The following is a 20,146-nucleotide window of genomic DNA, read 5'->3' as shown; positions in this document are numbered from 1 at the left end:
ATCTTTCAGTTCAGGAATAGAAAATTTCATGATTATTACCTATTTTCTGGCATCTTAAAGTCAAGCAAAGGAAGCAGTTTACTTGTGTGTATGTAGACAAGTAGATGCAGCTGTTGAGATTTGTGCATATACATATGTGCATATATCCATGTGCGTTTGTATTTTTTTATTTATATATATATATATTTATATTTATATACACAAATTTAAAATCTCCATTGTCTCTGGTCCTAATAGTCATATTAGGAGGGATCTAATGCAGACACACAAGATCAATCTGCTTGAAATTATTTGATATTTTGCTAACAAGAAAATTAAGTTGTACTTACACTATTGAATTAATATTGTAATTAAACTCTTTGTAATCTTCTGGGTTACAAAACTGAATAGGAAATAATTCAGATAGCTTAGCAAAGCACAAACAGAGCTGTTATCATCTGGGAGCTAAGCTTAGCCCTTTCATCAACATTATCAAGACAGAAAAAATGTGAGCATCTCAGCCAATACCAAATCCAACCGCTATCCACAGCCTTATGATTCCCCTTGTAAAAGCAGAAACTAGTTATTTAAGATTCATGCTAAATATTTTCCGACCACTATAAATACTCTAAAAGGCTATTTCCTTTGTATTTTCTTATATGAATTTATTCATACGAAAATGTCACATCATTATTTAGAAAAAATTCCTGACAAGATGACATTAGCCCAGGGCTACTTTCGACCATGTGTATTCGTGACCTAAAGATATCAGTTATTGCAGTATACCCAAATAACATTCTGACAGGCTGAAAAGCATGCAGTTTTTTTTGAAATGGGGAAGAATTGTGCAACTCAACTAACACTGTATAGGCAAAGGCCCCAAGGGTTTTAAAAACGTGTAGCCTGATACGGGGACTAGAAACTAAAATCTTGTAATGCTGAGACAGAGTTGATGTGGTATGAGGTTTTATTTGGAAAAGTTAGCGAAGTTACCAGAGTGTTCTTTGAAGTCAGTGTTGCTTTAATACACGTATGTACACATTACACACTTATGATAATTTTTCACTTATAAACCATTATTTTAGGCTTAATTCTTTTCCTGTAAGTTGGCAGAGATAGTAAGTCCATGCAAAATAAGTGTAACTTCAGCTGTCTTAAAAGTCTGGCTTTGTGCTGTTGAGAATTTGAACTTGTCCTGAATTTTCTTTGCTTCTGGTGTGATTATTCACACCTTTTTCCATGTGGTGTTGAAATAATTAATCTCAGCAGGTAGACATCATCAAAAGAATATTAGCTCAGAATGATCAACTGTAATTCTGTGCTCTGCTCTTTAGGGATATGGTGAAAAATTACTCATTTTCAGCTTTGTAAAAAGGCAATAATAAGAAAACTTATTTTCAGGATGTTTTGTGGAAATGTTCAGTGTTCTTGTCCAAATCTAGATTCCTAAGAGATATAAATCACATGGAATTAAATTTATAAGCATTACTGTTGCTGGCTGTGGAAGAGTAAGATTTATCGTATACTTTTCCTCTTTGTGTTTTAATTACATTCTTTTGAAATCTTACTTGTTTCTTGTCATCACAGTTCCTTTTCAACACACTGAATTCTGACTGAGATGATCCTTACATTGATGCTAATGCTAATGCCTGTTTTTCTTTATGATTCCATCTTGAATAAGCTCAGAAACTCGCAGTGCTCAAACATTAGCTTACTGTGTTTCTTCCTGTAGGAGATACTTACATTTAATACAGAGAAAAAAAGCATGACCAAAGTGTTTCTCAAGGTAGTTACATCTAATAGGAAGTGGGATAAGTGCGGCTCTGTAGGTTCAAGTGGCACTTTTTGGAGCTATTTTTGGAACCTGCTGGAAAGGAGAAGCAAACCAAAGGAGCCAAAGATCCTCCTCCCCAGTGTCCCAGAATACTTGATGTCAGAAGATTTTTCCACCCAATCTGTCATTTTCAACCTGTGAAGAAATTCTGTTGCCAAAGGAAGCATGGTGTTCAAGCGCAAGCCTTGACTGGTGACTGAAACTTCCTTCTGTCTGTTTTTTTGTATAAATATAATCTCAAATTAGCAACTTAAGAATAGGAACAAACTTCTTTTCATGCTGAAGATGTAGGCTTGGTTGCTTCTTCTTGCATGCCTGCTGTGGCAGGGTCAGGGGTGTAGGATTTACTGCTTGATTAGATTATCAATTGATTAATTCAGTTTTTTTTTATGTGGATCTGATTGTGATGCGCAGAATTATAGATGTGGTTCTGTAGAACATGAGAAATTTGCAGTCTGACACTTAATTTCTTGTGATTTAATTGTTGTAATTCAGGATAGTTGTTTTTTGGCAGATGCAGGCTTTACTGAAGATTGGACCATTGAATGTTGGATCGATCGTTGGAGTTTGTGCAGGTTTTGTTCACGCTGGTGGAGGTGTAAGTGGGAAGGTCTCTAGGAGGGAACTTCTCAATTACTTAAAGGAGAGACACTGGGATTAAAATCCCTATGCTTGTTCCAGCTTTTTTGTGTGTCTTATAGAGACCTCTTTAATATTCAGAAGAAAAATATGCCTTTTATTGCCACTGTATGTCTTTATTCTTAAGGCTGCAGCTTGTAAAGGGCTGTAAATGCAAATAATCAATTTTAAAACAAGAATAGTGGGACTCTTATTTATGTTGATAAAGAATAGCCATATATATGGTCACGGTGTATACAGTTAACTGAGTTCTCAACTGTGCTCTCCACAGATTTCTCCCTAGCTTTCCTGGCAAGGTTTATATTTATTACTGAGTGTGCTTTCCTAATGCTGTTTGTAACCTCATCACATTTATTTTATTTTGCTCTGCTCTGGGAGGACCCCAGGTGGCTCACTACTTTTGGGGTGGCTGAGGTGTGTTGTGATGCTGTTAGAGTAAATTGTCACAGTATGAGAGACCTTGGGGTATAGACATAGTGTAGCTTTACGCACAGAGTGCTTCTGAAATGATTACATATGGAATTTGGGGCAAGTAGTCAGATCTTTAAATTTTTCCAGAGGTTGAGCTGCTCTTTGCCATGAAATCTCAGACAGCCTGGAAAACTGAGTAGATGTGTTAGTTTTTTTCCTGTTTTCAGGAATAGTGAGTGATATGTGATTTTCTTCAGTCTCGATTCTAATATTTGTAGTGCACAAAAGAAAACGTAGGGAAACTGGACCTCTGCTTGTGAGTTTTGTGAAGGCCTGTGTGTCTGTATCCAACTACTTTGGATGCAGCATCTTTTGACGTGCTGTAAGAGCATGCAATTGTAATTCTGATGTATACCTCTCTTTCATTTTTGCAGCTGTCTCCTTCGCTATCATTTAATCATAGAATCATACAATCGCAGAATGGCCGGGGTTGAAAAGGACCATGGTGATCATGTGGTTTCAACCCCCTAGCTATGTGCAGAGTCGCCAACCACCAGACCAGGCTGCCCAGAGCCGCATCCAGCCTGGCCTTGAATGCCCCCAGGGATGGGGTGTCCATAATCAGTTATCTGCACCCTGTCAGTATCCCATAAGCACAGCAGAGGGGTCTGGTTTCCCACCATCAGTCAGTGCGTAATGCCTTCCCTGCAGGCTGCTGCACCCAGGCAAAGTGCAAAGCAAAGAGTTGCACAGCACTGAGGGTCAGCTTGCTGCCTTAGGAACAGTTAATAGCCCCGTGGAGCCAGCTTACAGCCTGTGTGTGGGATGATTCCATTGCCTGTGCCATCAGTAGGCCAGTTTGTAGCCAGAGAGCTACAGATGGTTACCGTGCCCGAAGTGTGGATGGTGCAGAAGTTAAGCCCCGTGCCAGTTTTAACTTAAAGCTTTGGAATTGTTGTTTTTTACTTCAGAGCTTCAGTATTCGGAGCTGTGAAAATATTTCTCAGAGGACACTGTCAGCTATTAAACGGCTTTAAGTAATTAGCAGGTTTATAAATTGACAACAGACTGGGAGCTATGAATGTCTGACAGCTACCTATTTCCTCCTATACTTGCTTCATGTTATGAACCATTAAGTGTGAAAATAAAATAGCAGTCCACGTTTGCAACAAATGTCCGAATGAGCCATTATCCTTTGCCACTTTCTCTTCATACAGCACTCGAAATTTTTCACACCCTGTAGTTTTTAAGATGTGCAGCAACTCGTGGCAAGGATGTAAACTGGACTGGACCTGTGTATGCATGTAGGGGTCAGGCATTCTGGCATGGTGAGAGGACAGCAGCAAGAGGTACAGCTGTGAATGATGTCTGAGTCAGATCCAGGGCTGTTTGTTCATTTGGTTCTCAGGTGGATTACTCACAAAGCTTTCCGAATATTAAAAGTCAGAAATGTCAGCTTCAGAAAGGGTTGGATTTTTTGTCTTTAGAATACAGAATCATAGAATCACCAAGATTATAAAAGGTGTCCAAGGTCAACCTGTCCAACCATCCACATATCACCAGTATTTCCCACTAACCCATGTCCTGTAGAACGACATCTACACATTTCTTGAACACCTCCAAGGACAATGACTTCACCACCTCCTTGAAGAAAAAAAAAAAAATTCTCACATCTTTGATGTCAGTAGGTCTCAATTTCTTGCAGCTTGCCTACCCTAGGATAGTTAGAAATTGATGAAGTTTCAAAATGTAATTTTGTGAATATTTGGTTTCTGCCAACAAAGTATTGGAGAAATATCATTCTTGCCTATGTTTAAAGCCATAAAGCTGTGTGCTTTTGTGTGTACAGGTGTTATTTGGTGTTGTCAGTGCTCTCATGAGTGTTGAGTAAGTTCTGTTTGTCTTACAGGTCATTTTAATTTTCCTTCCCAGGTCTGGAAAGGTAGCTTTTTAGTTACTTTTATCTATTTATGTTTATTTAATCAATACTTTTTTTTTTAATTTTAATTTTCATCTTCACCTTTTCTAAAGCACACAGATGCATAGAATGTGTGTAATAAGGATGGAAATTTCTTTCACTCCGTATGACCCTTGGCATCAGTTAAAGCAGGGTCTGAGTATATTGTGTCTAAATGCTTTCTCATTCTTGATTTTCCAGTCTGAATAAAGGGGAAAAGAGAACAGTGGCTGTGACATACATATTAGAACAGTGGGAAAAAAATGAGTGCCTTTCATACGTGAATCCTTAATCGTTTCTTCTATGCCGCAGTTTTAACGTGCATTTTTCTTCCCCTGCTCTTGCAGTTGACTCCAGTTGGAACCACCATCTTTACAGGATTTTCTGGAAACAATGGTGCTACTGACATCGATGATGGTCCAAATGGCCAGATAGAGTATGTCATCCAGTACAATCCTAATGACAAAGTATGTGCCTTTACTTTTTTTCCTATCTGCATATATATTTTAATATGAAAAACATATGTATCTGTGTGTATATAAATAAATATATATGTATTTGCTTATTTTATATATATATATATATATATATATATATATGATTTTGAAATAAGGAATGAGTAAGTGGCTGCTGTTGGACATCATAAATTCTAAACTTGAAAACTTACTACCAGTGTAGATTATTCTATCCACCTTGCTTGTCCCATAAGCTCACCCAAATTTATCTTTCTTTTCAATGCCATGCTCTACTATCAGCTATAACACTGAAGCATCAATCATCCCATCTTTTCTAGTGTTGTTCACACACCTTCTCTTTTTTGGCATGTGTTTTCTGTCTGTGACAGATTGTTGTGTTCATTCCTCCACACTTGCAGTAATGGATTCATAGCTAAGATATATTCATAGCCACTGCTAAGTTTCTCATGAGAGACGTTCTGTCTTCCTATATGGAGCTGCTTATATACAGAGAGAGAGAGAAAGAGAGTTTTGTGTTCTGTTTTTTTTTTTGTAAAGCCACTTAGAAAAAGAAATATATATTACTAAAATGAAACAGTAACGTTCTATGTCTGGGGTCTGTACAAGCTTGTCATTTTAGAGACAAAAGTTTTGAAAGGTACTGAAATACATGTTCTTTAGGCTCAGATTTGTGAATTTCTCTATTGCAATGCATTTTTTGCATGAGTGATCTATTTGAAGCATCCATCTGCATTTTCTTGAAAAATTAAAATTATTTTGGCAGTGCTGTTTTGAAAACCAAGGTATGTTTTGCCATTGGCTAAGAACATTGTTACTGGGGATCAGGTGGTGTGATAATTTAAGTATGCTAACCTGATAATCTATTCATCTCATGCATAATGTTGATGAGAAAGTACTCTAGTGAGGAAGTACTTAGGAAATAGATTTAGCAATCTCTCGTTCAAAATCTCTGCTGTTACTTAAGGCTAACTTGAGTAGAAACGTTTTTTGTGGGAAAACAGCACTCTGATTCTAAGTTTCAGTATAGACATAAGTTTAAGTTATGTAGAATAGTGAAGGACTCCCGTTTGGGGCAACTTTGGTACAGTCAGTCATCTCAATAAATGTTTGCTTAATTTCTGTTGCATGCCTGGTTAATGAAACCTACTTCGTTCATCAGTAGAGAGCCTTTATGCATGTGATAGTGTATGCTTGACAGAAATCACTTGTAAAGCTGCTTTACTGCCTCTCTCTTCTTGCTAGGAAGATACCCTAAAACATCTGCTACAAGTGAATTGTCTTCCTTAACCTGGGAAAGTTTTGCCACGCTCAAAAATGAGGTGTACAGCGTAGTGAGAAATATTTTTGCTTCTCTACTTCTAGGATCCTCCCATGTTGTGTGTTGAAGATGCCCAGTGTAGTTCGGCACCAGTGACAGGCTGCTGCTTTTGAAAAAGCTTAATGCTGATAATTTTCATTAGAGACCAATTGAGAATTAAAAAAGAAAAAAAAAAAAAAGTAAAAAAATAGAAGTGTTATCTAGAATTCAATTTAGCTTAAATACTTTGTTGTTTAATGGGGACGTATATAAAAGTCAAGAAGAAGAAAATGAATGCAAAACATATTGGATGTTTTTCTGGTTCCTTTAGCTGTTGTACAGATTGATGCCATAACTCTTGGCTCTCAGAATCAAAAGATGAAGTTGATTAGCTTGCCAAAAGAATCTTCAAATGCAGAGTCAATTTTAGATCTCTGAGGACTCTGGTTCACCCTGAAGGTTGAGACAGATGCATCCACCAAAAAGTTCTGGACTCGATCCTTGTGAGCTAATTTTGCTGTGATTGTATTGTTTGGTGAGGATAACAGTTACTCTTCTTGAGTTGCTATGAAATTAGAGGTCTGCATAATGCTTTTGCTGTGGTGAGTTGTAGCATACCGTGCCCACATCTGCAGAGTAAGTTGTCTCCTGATGACTTTCCCCTTCTGATATAATTTGCCTCATGTATTTTGCCACACCTACACTGCAACTTACGGCGAGTTGTCTGCGCGATGTTTCAGACTCATGGTTTTTGTCACAAAGCTTCCATGGGAGCCCAGATGACATACCAAAACTGCAGGTGACTGACGTGGCAGAGTTACTGTATAGTCCTCACAGCTCTGTTTGGATCTCTCTGATGAGCATAAAGGAAATATGACTGGACTTAATGCTCCCAGTGACGTTTTCTTTCATTGTGAAGTTGCAAGTTAAAACTAATTCCTGTGCCAGTAGGAATCTGTTGGAATTTCAGACACTACAGTAATAAAGAGATGAGCAATACTCCTGTTTTGTTATGCTTCACTGGTGTTGTTTGCAAGTATGTGCATTAAATGTGTGTCTGGGTACCTGAGAGCATGGCCGTACCAGGTTCGTGGAAGCTGAAACTCCAGAGGGGAAAGAATACAAAGCTTTGCTCCTTCAGTGTGTACATCATTAGTGCAGATGAATCAGTGTTCCTATTTTTTTCAGTAGATCGTATCTGTGGGAGGAGATAAAACATTTCTCCTCTGTGTAGTAATTATATAGTGCTTTCTATTTGATTGGTTTTAGTTCAGTGATGTGTAGTCTACCAGGCTCTCCAGAGTATGCCGCCTTGCTACAAAAGGTAGATTGCCACCTCTCTTGTGCACCTGCACGAACGAATAGCAAAATTGCAGGAATTATTTTTGCTCTCTTGTCTGAGCTACTGCCTCCCAGGCTAGAACCTGGGGCACAGCCCAGAGCACCACCAGCACTTCTTTTTAAGCCAGTTTATTATAGGTGGGAAAGACTGTGGCTCAGGGTGGGTGTGGGGATTATGTTGCTGCATTGTAGAGCACTGTGCTGGCCTGAGACTTAGGGCTGCTTATATTACAAGAAGCTAGCAGGAACAAAGGAGTGGTTGTAAAACTTGCACATGTAACATCAAAGCTAATTGGAAACACGTGTCAATAAAAACATAACGTGTAATTATGATTTGGGTAAATTCTCCAAATCTGAAGGAGCAGTGTGTGAGCATCAGAGGTTGTTACATCAACTGTCTCTTCAACAGACATCCAAGTTGTATGTGTCTCTGAGAATTGGGCCGAAGCAGCAATGTGTGGGAAATTAAGTTATTTAAGAGAGAGTGGTGAGGTGCTGGAACAGGCTTCCCAGAGAGGTTGTGGATACCCCATCCCTGGAGGTGTTCAAGGCCAGGTTGGATGGGGCCTGGGCAGCCTGGTCTGGTATTAAATAGGAAGTTTGATCGCCCTGCACGTGGCAGTTGGAGATTCATGATCCTTGAGATCCCTTCCAACCCGGGCCATTCTGTGAAATCTTATCTCTGTCTCTTGTCTACTGCATGTTGTGGAGATGATGAAAGCAGACTTCTTTCAGAGATGTGCTGTGAAAGAGCAAATGGTGCAAGATGCCACATGGCAAATACCAATGAAAAGCTCTTTTCCCCAGTGACAGTGATCAAAGAGTGGAGCAGGAGCCCAGAGGAGTTGTACGGTCTCTGTCCTTGAAAATATTTGGCCTCCAACTGGCTGAGGCACAGAGCAGCCCTTGTGAGCTCCCATGTTCTCTGACAGCCTCCCTTATTCTCTGATTCAATTGAACTCTAAAACCTGCCCTTGATATAGAAGGGATTTCTCTATTTTTGTCAGATGTGTTATCATCTCTGTTTAGATCATCTTTTAGAAAGCCCTGTAAAATCACTTCAGATTCTCTGAATTTCAAAAGCGTCGTTCTTCAAATGGCTTTGTGCTGCTTACAGTCCAGCAGGTAGTGACAGTAATGTGAAACACCATCTTTCTACTACTGAGGGAATGGAAATGAACAACCTGGTAGTGACTTTCTAATTTTCCCAAAATGGCCAATTTTAGGTCTGGCATCAGGAAGCGATCCTTGCCATCCTGCGGCCTCCAGCCTGCTTCACTGATTTAAATTTGGTGAGCATGCTGTGTTGTAAGAGCTGCTGTATGAAAGCATTTTAGTATTTCTTCTCTGAAGCTTTTCAAGGGAGAATCAGTTCTGTTCTCTTGGAGTGTGCAGGCAACAAAGCAGTGTCACTTTGCCAGGAAGCATAAAAGAGCTTTCGATGTCCCTGACTTCCTGCATATGCTGGCTCATTTCAGCATTGGATGGAGGTGCAGCTGAGCTGTGCCCTTGCTTTGCGTATCTCTTAGTTGCCTTGGAACTTGGATCGTGGTTTGTATTGCAGCAAGAAGTAGATTTTGCAGAGCAGTCAAGGGATATGTGTGGGGTGAATCTGGTGTGATAACTTTCAGAGTTCTGATACACACCTGAAGTTAAACTTCACGTCACCAAGGAACCGTTACTGCAATTCGCTACTCTACTGGAGCGAGAGGGGGGACTCCAGATACAGGCACTTTGGGAAGAAGTTACAGGGTTTTTTGCTGAAATTCCTCTGATGCTTCCCAACAGTTTAGATTGTAGTGTTCTACTTCAATGCATTTTTCTTTTTGCCAAGGAATGCCAGAAAGAGGGCACTGTTTTGGGAACACGTTGGCTGATCCTTTGCCACAGAGACTTTTCCAGTTGGTTCTTCCCTTTTTAACCAGAGATAAATGGGCTAAAGCAGCCAGAAGGATCTTACTTGTGAGCTGGAGTTCCCATGCAAGTGCATGAGTGTGCATACACACACAAACAGCATCACTTCATTACAATAGTGAAAAACATTGCCTGCTACTTGCATGGTTCACATCCCAAGAGGGAGACAAAAGCAGTGAACTCTACATGGTTCTTCCTTCTGTTTTTAGCTTCCTTTTTTGCCTCGGTATAAATATTTTGTGTTGGTCTTCCTTCTCCCCTGTATGTGTATGTATGCATATATACATATCTGTACACAGTACCACTGGGTACTTTTTATATATCCAGAGTTGTTTATGCAAAAAAAAAAAAAAAAAAAAAAAAATTTAGTCATGAGCAAATTGTATTGCTCATTGTAATATTGTATATTACTGGCAGAGTTTGTGGTGGACCTTCCAGTAATATTTTTATGCATCAAAACATGGCAAATTTAACAGTTGTTATCATGTAATTGCTGAAAATAGTACTTTTTATGCAAATGTTTGAAATTTTATGGGGATGGGGAATGGCCTTTTTGTGTTATCTAAGGTGAGAATAGTACTTTGTACCTCTGTAGTGTTTCCTTTCAAGAGGTTTTTGTACTGCTCCACAGCCATTGTCCATGCACTATATTTCAGCATGAAGTGTATTCTACACTGGTAGTCTTAAGCGTGGAAAGATTTTGGTGTGACCAAAGGTGTGAAAGGCTTTTTTAACATCAGCGTACTTTCAGCACGGCGAATCAATAAGAAACAGGAGAGTTAGGCTTCAGTTTGTGATTAGAAGTGACAAGTTACTTGCAAACAGCCAGAGAGAATTCTGTTACGTACAGAATACTTACTGTGAAATTCTCATCAAGTATGTTGGGCAGGGAGGGAACAGGAAACTGTTCAAAAGCTCTATCTAAAAGACATGCAATTTTGATATTCAATAGGCCATCTCATTCTGGCCAGTCTTTAATATCCTTTAACTTTGAAGCATGTTCAATTTCATGTTACTGTTTTAATTTTTGCAGACTTCCAACAGGACCTTTGATATTCCTCTTACTTTATCTGGAGCAGTAGTTCTACGGGAGAGACTAAATTATGAGGAAAAGACTCGTTACTTTGTGATTGTTCAAGCAAATGTAAGTATACATCTCATAATAGCCATTTATAGTTCTAATTCAGGTGGCCCTTAAGTTCCTGGGTATGGATTTTTTCCTAGGAGAGGAAAAGCATCTCTAAAATACCAGGTCTGATGCACTCTTATTCTGTAGACCCTATTTAAGATGTATCTAGGTGCTTTCTGTCATTAAAAGATTAGACATACTACTGCTGGTTAAAAAAGCTTGCTCAAGATGCATAGAAAAAAGCAACATTCTGGCGCAGGGAACAAGTTGCGTATTTGAAGTACAGCCCATGCAGAAAAGTGCATTCTAGTGTCACTAAGTGTTCATCTTCTAACACATCTAGCAATGCTAATTTGATGTCAAATGAGTTTAATGGATACAATTTAGTTGTATCTTTCATGTTTGAAAAGCAGTTTTCTTTGAAGAGGTGATTTTTCTTTGAAGTCATATTACATGGTTATACGGAGGTTTTTACACAGCGGCTAGCAGTATATAATGCATTCCCGGGAGAAGAGTGACGTGTAAACTGTATCTAATACATCTGTCATCGCAGAATTTTTTTGTGCCTTTGAGGGCTGTGAAAGCCTTTTTGTTTTGTTTTTTGTTCAGATAATGGCTGAAATGAAAACTTTGGTTCTGTAGTTTACCACTGTTGTGGTACTGTTTCATTTATGGGGAAAAGGAGGATCCCCTGAAGCAATTTTAAGATAGTTTTAAAGTAATGTAAACTTGCTTTCTTATATATTTTGTGGTATGTTCAGCGTTTCCCTAGTAGAAGATGGGCTTAAAGGGTGTGCCTTTGTGCTCTTCGCCATGCTCTTGAATGTTCAGAAAATTGAAGGCTGTAGCTCTGAGGTTGAAGTTTTCATAATTATGTATTGTGTAGAATCTGCACATTTGGGAAGGTTATACACCTTGCCCTTACCTTTAACTTTAAATCTTTCTGTAGATTCTGACTTCTGAACATCTCACAAAATGTTTCCCATTTGCTCCCCAGGACCGAGCCCAGAATCTTCATGAGCGAAGGACAAGTACAACCACCCTCACAGTGGATGTGCTGGACGGGGATGACCTGGGACCAATGTTTCTTCCTTGTGTCTTGGTGAATAATACTCGTGACTGTAGACCTCTCACCTACCAAGCAAGCTTGCCAGAACTGACTGATCCTGTAAGTCCTCTTGATTTTTGTAAGTTTTCTGTGTTTGTTTTGTAACTGGTTGTCGTCTTTCTCTGTGAACACAATGGAGAACTGTAACTAGAAGGACTGTGCATGCTTTGTGTCAGGTTCTATGTGCTAAACAGATTAAAATTGAAGTAAAATACTTGTATGAATAGATGAAATTCCAACTTTGATACAGTGGTATATTGCTTGCTACAGGCTCTGAGTCTTGCTGAAGTTTGGTGAAATTGTGTAATTGCATTCTTAGCTCTGTCTTCATCGTAATCTTGAAATATTCTGAAAAACCACTTGGAGTAGGGTACTTGACTTGTCCCTCTTTTCCGGATTATTAGAGACTTCACGGGGAAGATTTTTAGGGAAGGAAGCCTTAGTTGTTTGTCCCTGGAAAGTTTCTTTGCCGTTGTATCTATTTTCAGTCAAGAGGCACTAAAGAGCAACTAGTGCTTATCCCACGTAGCTGCTTATACTGAGTACACTGGTTAATACATCAGTTAGGATTAGTATAAAATTCAGTCATTTCACCCTTGGATATGCACAGTGGATCACAAAAAGAAGAGATGAGAGCTCTACAAAATCCTGATGCAAGATGATGCTAATTCTTCTTCCCTACAGGGGAAGAAGGCTGCTTGGTAGGCTGGAAGTGTGCATCTTTGGAGTAGGAGAAATGCTCTGCATTTGGCTAATATGATTTATGTAAGTTTCTTAAGCAATGCTGGTAAATGTCCTTTGGTTCATACATTTACAAAAAAAGAAAAAAAAAGCAGAGCCAGTTAAATCATTGGGCTTATCCCCCACCCAATCAACCTCTGACATTAGGTTAACTTTGACTATTGACAACGAGATCATGATTTCCCTTTTTCATCTCAGGACACTATCTCTGGCCTGCATTCTCTGACCAAGAGATGGGGAGGATGAGGCTGAAAGTGTGGAGGTTCTTGCTATTTTCTGCCTTATTTGCTTTGCTGTCTCGTTCCATGTAGACTTTTGCCATCCCACAGGTTAGGCTTCCAGCTCTGTCTGGGCTTGGGCCCTGGAGCAGGGCAGCTGCCCTGCTTCTTTGACACAGGATGACATCCTCAGCAAGTTTCAAAATCTCTCACATCCAATCTAGATCCAGCTGAAAATGTCACTAACATATGCGGGAGTTCATCAGTTCCTTCTATAGAGACCAACAGTACAGGCTCTGGTTAAATAGCCAGTACAATCTCTGGGAGACGAGAGGAAGCTTTATAGCAGTCATGATGTTCAGTTATTGTGCTTTTTGTATAAGAAGGGTCTGGGACAAGTTTCAGGGAATTTATGTAAGTCAGACTGGACCTGATGTCAAACTGGAGGGAGATTGGATCTTACAAGCCTTATGCACCTCAAAAAGAGATCATTTCTCTGAGCTGAGAAACTCTTCCTCACAACTGCATCCTTATTTTTAAGTTATAGCAAGAACGGAGCCTTGACACTCAGCTTGTAATAGCAGAAAATCAGGAGGGAAGGGAAGGGATATTCCATATTTAATCTTACTAGTCTGATTTATACTACTCTTTTTTCACTTCTACACCTTGGTATTTCTAATTGCAGTGGCTGAATTTGACTTTGTGAATACATGCATTAGATGAATGTGGCTTGCATGTAACATCATTTGAAGGAAACTGCGTGTTATTCCTCAGCTCAGTACATGGTCTCGTCAGGGTTAGTGGGATACCCAAGCTAAGCAGAGAATGAGAGATTGTGACCCCATTTTATCCACACAGATCAAGTGGCATTCACAGTACAGGGGCAGGTAAGGCAGTAATTAAGAAAGATCAGTGCTTGGTTGTTACATTAATTTATTTGTTTTTAATCTAGCTACCAAAAGGCAGGACAGAGGTCATCTACTTGTCCTGAGGCAGCTCTCACAGATGAAAGGAACTCAGCTCTGTCTTCATTCTTGCCCTTGCTGTGGACAGGCATGTGCTGGGCGCTACAAGGCAAAGTGATGTCTGCCAGGAAGGCCTGCAGAAATCTGGCTAGTGATTACTTCTGAGTTGCAAAATACATTCGTTTGACTGCCAAAGCTGTTCAGGTGCCAGCTTTTTTTGTTTTCTTTTTGGCTGTTTTGTGTCAAATTGCACCTTGAGAGGTCTGATCTGTGACACGAGAAACTGGTTCTCTTGATAAAAATAGCTGCTATTTGCTGTTTATCTTTTTGCAGTGACGCAGCTGTTTTGATAAACATAAGTGGAAGAAGGATGTGTCTACCACAGCTTTTACCTTGGTACTTGAAATATTTACCTGGCTTGTAAATTATAATGCAATTAGGCAATAGAACAATTTTATATTTATAAAATAATAATTAAGAAAAATCCCTCAATTAATAAAACATACATTTGTCCTGCAAACAGCAGTATGATAGAGGTGCAGAGAGTCCTCTGGCAGTGAAGTAATGGGATCCTCCGATCTGATGAAGCAGCCTGGGCAGAGAAACTCAGTCAGAAGTATTTTGGAGATGGCTGCATGATATAAAGAAGTTTGCATTACACCACATAGGCAAGAATCCATAATGATGCAGGACCCTATCCCCAGTGTCAGGTTGTGTAGAAGCTGATGGTGGCCACTATACTCCCCAGAATGCTTGATGTCAATTTACTTGCACTAATTAGTTTTTGTTTCCTTTTTGAAAATCAGAATTTACTACTCTGTAAGATTTGAGCCTTTCAGCAAGAGTAGCAAATAGAACAGAATATACTGTCCCTAATGGTATTTCCCTAATGTCTTTCCCTAATGGTAACTACTACATAGGCTAAAGGAGAATTATTAGACCAGCATCATCATTTACTTTTTAAGTACTTTTTGTATTTTTTACAGCAAACATGAAGAGGAATATTAATGAATCTTTAATAAGGAATGTCAAGGAGTATTCAAAGTAGTAGCTTAAAAAGTCCTGCTTTACATTGTGTCTACTCGACTGACCTCTAAAAGGGAGCATTTATAAGTAAAACATTAAATGTAACTGGAAATAAAAGGTTCTGGGTTTTTTTGGTCTTACATGATTAGTTGTCTTTAATTGGCCTTTACCAATTTGCTCAGTTTGCTGAGGTAAATAGTGTTTTCTTTCCAAGCTTGTTTCCTTTAGAAATTCCAAAGCAGTTTGATGCATTAGCAATGAAGCATCCATACAGCTTGGGCTTTGTTTATGGTCTTTGCAGGTGCAATGAAAGAGACCAGCAAAGTTAATGGATCTCTTCATTACCAGAGAAACAATTTTTCCTCAAAAACAGTACCAGCACTTACATTGTGCCTTCTGAGAGTTGATCTGATGTCTGCCTTGTGGCAGTATTAATAATTCTATTAAATCTGTTCCAGGCTGTGTGGAGTGCTGTATGATTAGTGTTTATACACTTGTAATTAAAAACAAAAAAAAAAAAGTGTTTTGCATTTCTGCTATTTGCACAGATGGTGCAAATTGTCCCAAAGCTGCACATCTTCCAGGCAGAGCCAGAGGTTATCTGATGGTCCCATCTGGTGGGCATATAGAATAACATGTGATAATAGTATTTGTAAGTCAGCACGTTAACTGAGCATGGCCAGAAGGTAGGACTTCATCAATGGCTGCCTCACTTTGTGACTCTCCCTTCTGCAGCTCATCACCAGTGATCCACTGTAATTAAGTGCCATCACAGTCTCATTAGGGCTATTACAGAATTGTAGCAATTGGAAGGGACCTCTGGAGATCACCTAGTCCAGCCCCTGCTGAAGCAGGTTCCCTACAGCAGGCTGTACAGGAGAGCATCCAGGTGAGTCTTCTGTATCTCCAGAGGAGTAAACTTCATGACCTCTCTGGGCAGCTGTTCCTGTCTGTTGTCACCTTCACAGTAAAGACGATTCTCCTCATGTTCAGATGGAAGTTCCAGTGCTTGTTCCTTCTTATCCTGTTGCTGGACACCAGAAAAGATCCTGGCCTTATCTGCTTTACTCTCACTCATTAGATATTTATAAGCATTTATAAAATTCCCTCTATCTACTCCTCTCCAGTCTGAACAGCCTCGGTTCTCTCAGCCTTTTCTCATATGGGAGATACTCCAGGCCTTGGCTGTTTTTGTGGCCCTCTGCTGGACTGTCTCTTGAACTGAGCAGCCCAGGTCTGGACACAGTGCTCCAGATGTGGCCTCACCAGGGCAGAGCAGAGGGGAGGATCACCTCCCTTGACCTGTCGGCCATGTTCTTAATGCACCCCAGCATACCACTGGCCTTCTTGGCCATGAAGGCATGCTGCTGGTTCATGGCCTACCTGTTGTCCCCCGTGACACCCAGGTCCTTCTGTGCAGAGCGCTTCTTCAACAGTTTATCCTCTAATCTGTACAGATGGACGTGGTTGTTCCTCCCTAGATGCAAGAGTTGCCCTTCTTAAATCTTCTAAGGTTCCTCTCTGTTCAGTTCTCTCTATGATTACGGCTAAGATAACATAAGCACCAGTTACTGTTGTGAAATGGTTGTATTGTTAAAACTTCTTAGAGTAGGCAGAATCTCTTCCTCCGGAGTAAACAAACTTTTCACCTATGGAGAGCACATTAGCTATTCTGAATGCTTTATCCTGTGTAAGGTGAGCACTGGGAGCTCAACTGCTTTATTGCTGCTGAAGCTCAAACACAGCTAAATTAACAGCCTGTAATTCACACCTACATTATTTATGGCTTCCCTGGGCTTTAATTTGCTTGTGAAATCCCACCTGTTGTGTCTGATTCAGAAGTTCTCAGGGAGGAGAAAATGAAGTTTAAACTCTTCTGAAATTCATTGCAAAAATTATCTTGCAGAAAAGACACCAAAGCCCATGACAAAACAACATTCAAGTCATTATTTAAAGTTCTGTCTCATAATACAGATGCAAATCTTAATTTCCTTTAGGAGAGTGTAAGCTACAGCTTCAGTGATGTTTTAAAATGAGTTAGCATAAACTTTTCAAAGAATTCAAGTTCCAAAAGCTGAGTATATTGCTTTATAACAAAAAGAAAAGCAGTGTCTGCCTCTGACAGGTGAAAGGTTACATGTTTGAACCACCTACTTAATTAGTCCAAGTACTAGTCTGTTTTTCCTAATTGTTACTGTCCTAGTTAATCTTTAGGAAATAATTCACTGTTAGCTGTATTTCAGTTTCTGAGAAAACCTTGCTTTTTTGCATCATTTTATATTTGCCTCTATGTTTTCTGTATCTGGTCAAATCTAGTAATATTTTTTCTTCGTCTCAGAAAGTCTTTAGTAAATAATATTTTACTAACAATATGCTCAAGTCATTAAATTAAAGAAGAAAAAAAAAACAACAACCCTTGTGTGTCTCAGCATTGGAAGGATACTTTCTCCTACTTCTTCCCTCTTTAGTCAATTCTTGATGTACTTATTCTGTGAAGGTTTTGTCTTTTTCTGTGCTCAGTTATTTTTCATCGTCCTGCAAAATGCTGAAAGGCAATTAGCAGTTAAACATAGATTAGGCTGATATAATCAGCTGCTGGGCTGGTTTTGCAACAGACTGATTCATTATCAGGTTCCATCAGATAATTATCTGTCCACATGAAAAGTCATGTACTTTGTGACACCTATGTGGCTTTCTTTGTGCTGATTCAAGATTCAGCACTTTAAACAACTAGCAGCGTTATGGAACATTGCTTATTAACGCACAACTGATGAATCTTTCTATACAGAAAGTATTTATTTTTGTGCCGGTTGTCCTGGAGTCTGTAGGAATTGTCAGCAGGGACTTCACAATCTGTGGGCCTAGCAGCCCTGTGGAGCGCTGGGGCTCAAGGAGATGGGTCTGAGCATAGGATCACCAGCTTAAAGCCAGTGACAAAAAGCTCCTCCAAACAAACAGTAGTTTTGTAGTTTGGAAACTACAAAAAACTGACTTCTGATGGTAAGGTGAAATCTACTGGCACAAAAATTGAGTTTTGTGATTTTTTTCTTTTTTCACCAGAAAATTGGATCTTAGGTTTTGAATAATTCATTGAAGGGGAAAAAGATTCATTTACTTTCATATATGCATCTGCATACCTTGTTGATTCATAGTGTTCCAAATTTAAAATGTACAGTAAATACAAAACTTCAGCTTATCTTGACGAAGCAAACAAATAATTCTTACTTGAGCTTGTGCATCTTTTGCAGAATTCCAAGCTAGTGATAAAGATGTGTTTTGCGTCAGACCAATGGTTATGCCATCAATTGAGAGCTGCTTTCTAAAAGCCGCCTTTTATATTTTCATTACTTGCTTGTATTCTGAAGTCTGTCACATGATGCTGTAGGGAACACAGGGCACCTCTTTAAGAAAACAGGCCCAGTCAGTTCTGCCCAAATAGCAATTACACTTACTGTTTATAAGTAATAAACATTGCAAAGGTTGTGCTGCTTTTCAGTACCTTTGAGTGTATGGCAACCACATAACAATTGTTTCTGAAGGGATTTCAGGACAGTTCCTTGTTATCTGATTGTACAGTCACTGGGTTTTTCTTTCCAATTCAGTTGTTGGTTAGGTATGCCACGTTCAAATCATAGAATGGCCTGGGTTGAAAAGGACCACAATGATCATCTAATTTCAACCCCCCTTCTATGTGCAGGGTCACCAACCACCAGACCAGGCTGCCAGGAGCCGCTGGTTCTGGAAGTGCTCGTGGCTAATTGAGCAAGTTTGTTAGGTTCTGAAGCAGTTGTGTCTCAGCATGCCTTTTTCTTCTTTATCACACACACACACACACATGCACACATGAACAAAGACTTGAAATCTTTTATTTAAAAATGGAAAGAGACAAGCCAACTTTTTGGCTTATTTTGTGTGTGTAGACTACGTGCTGTGCTTATGATTTAGTTACAGCGAGCATCAGGTGAGATTTAATTGGTTTCTAATTATTCTTTCTCAGAATAATAAATGCTCTCAAGGTTTTGGGACTGTTAGTAAATGCACTGAAGTTTTTTTGCTTGCTGTGTGAAGCACTGTAACATGATTCTAAAGGATAACAGTCTTGGTGTATTAAGGCACCTAACTCATGATTTAGATAAACCCATGTAGTGTACAGTAGAGTTTCTACTCTACTAGTTGTCAGGGATGATATTTATTCTTCATCCTAGAATGAGTCCATAATTGAGCACAGTTGAACATTTAGACTGTCACTTTTTTTTTTTTTTTTTTTTTTTTTTTGCTTTGCTTTTATCAGTAGGAGAATCGTGTGTTTCTCTTAACATTTTTGGCAAGGAAAGAATCACAGAATTGCTGGGGTTGGAAGGGAGCTCAAGTGACCATTGAGTCCAACCCCCTGCTAAAGCAGGCTCCCTACAGCCGGTTGCACAGGTAGGTGTCTAGATTAGTCTCGAATATCCCTATAGAAGAAAAATCCACCACCTCTCTGGGCAGCCTGTTCCAGTGCTCCATCAACATTACCACAAAGAAGCTGTTCCACATGTTAACACAGAACATCCAGCGTTCAAGTTTCAGGCCATTACTCCTTGTGTTATTGCTACACACTGCCGAGAAGAGCCTGGCCTCACCCATTTGCCTCCCACATCTCTTTACAAATTTGTAAACATTAATCTGATCCTTCCCCCTAAGTCTTCTTTTCCCTGAGCTGAACAGACCCAGAAGTGATCTAGCATTTTGCATAAGTGGCTGTGCAATAACATATGGCATTTAGACTTAGCTGAAGTTGGCAGTATGTCAGGGGACTCTAGGAGAGTCTGGTTGTTTGTAGAGACGTATCTTGCTGCCTAGCCTGGTCTTTAGTGTTACACTTTCTCTTTCTGAGAAGTTTGGGGTCTTTTTCTTCCATCTAATTCTTTATCTCTTCCAATATTAGAAACTCATCTTAGTTTTGCATACTGATGTGCATTTCTCAGTAATCAATACATGGAAAACAGTGAATTTCTTATTAAATGTGTTGTGTTCATCTGTGACTTAACTAGCTTCCCATCGCCCGAGGATCTCTCTTGCCTTTAAAATAACAAATGCTGGTGTTCTTCGTATCTCATGGCTTCAAGGCT

At 39.4% G+C, this 20,146-nt stretch overlaps 1 protein-coding gene across 1 annotated transcript in view; it reads left to right on the top strand.

The window, feature by feature from the left end:
• PCDH15 (protocadherin related 15) overlaps positions 1-20,146 on the top strand; it is a 383,291-nt gene that overhangs the window by 158,362 nt on the left and 204,783 nt on the right. The window contains exons 6-8 of the mRNA XM_042862789.1: positions 5,168-5,287; positions 10,882-10,992; positions 11,975-12,145. Coding sequence (XP_042718723.1) covers positions 5,168-5,287; positions 10,882-10,992; positions 11,975-12,145 — 402 coding nt within the window. The remainder of the gene's footprint in view (positions 1-5,167; positions 5,288-10,881; positions 10,993-11,974; positions 12,146-20,146) is intronic.

This window comes from Lagopus leucura, unplaced genomic scaffold, assembly GCF_019238085.1.
Source record: "Lagopus leucura isolate 7727_CA_CO unplaced genomic scaffold, USGS_WTPT01 Super-Scaffold_739, whole genome shotgun sequence".
In the NCBI taxonomy this organism is placed as follows: Eukaryota; Metazoa; Chordata; class Aves; order Galliformes; family Phasianidae; genus Lagopus; species Lagopus leucura.
The sequence above is the reverse complement of the archived record's forward strand: the minus strand, read 5'-3'. Positions and strand labels throughout refer to the sequence as shown.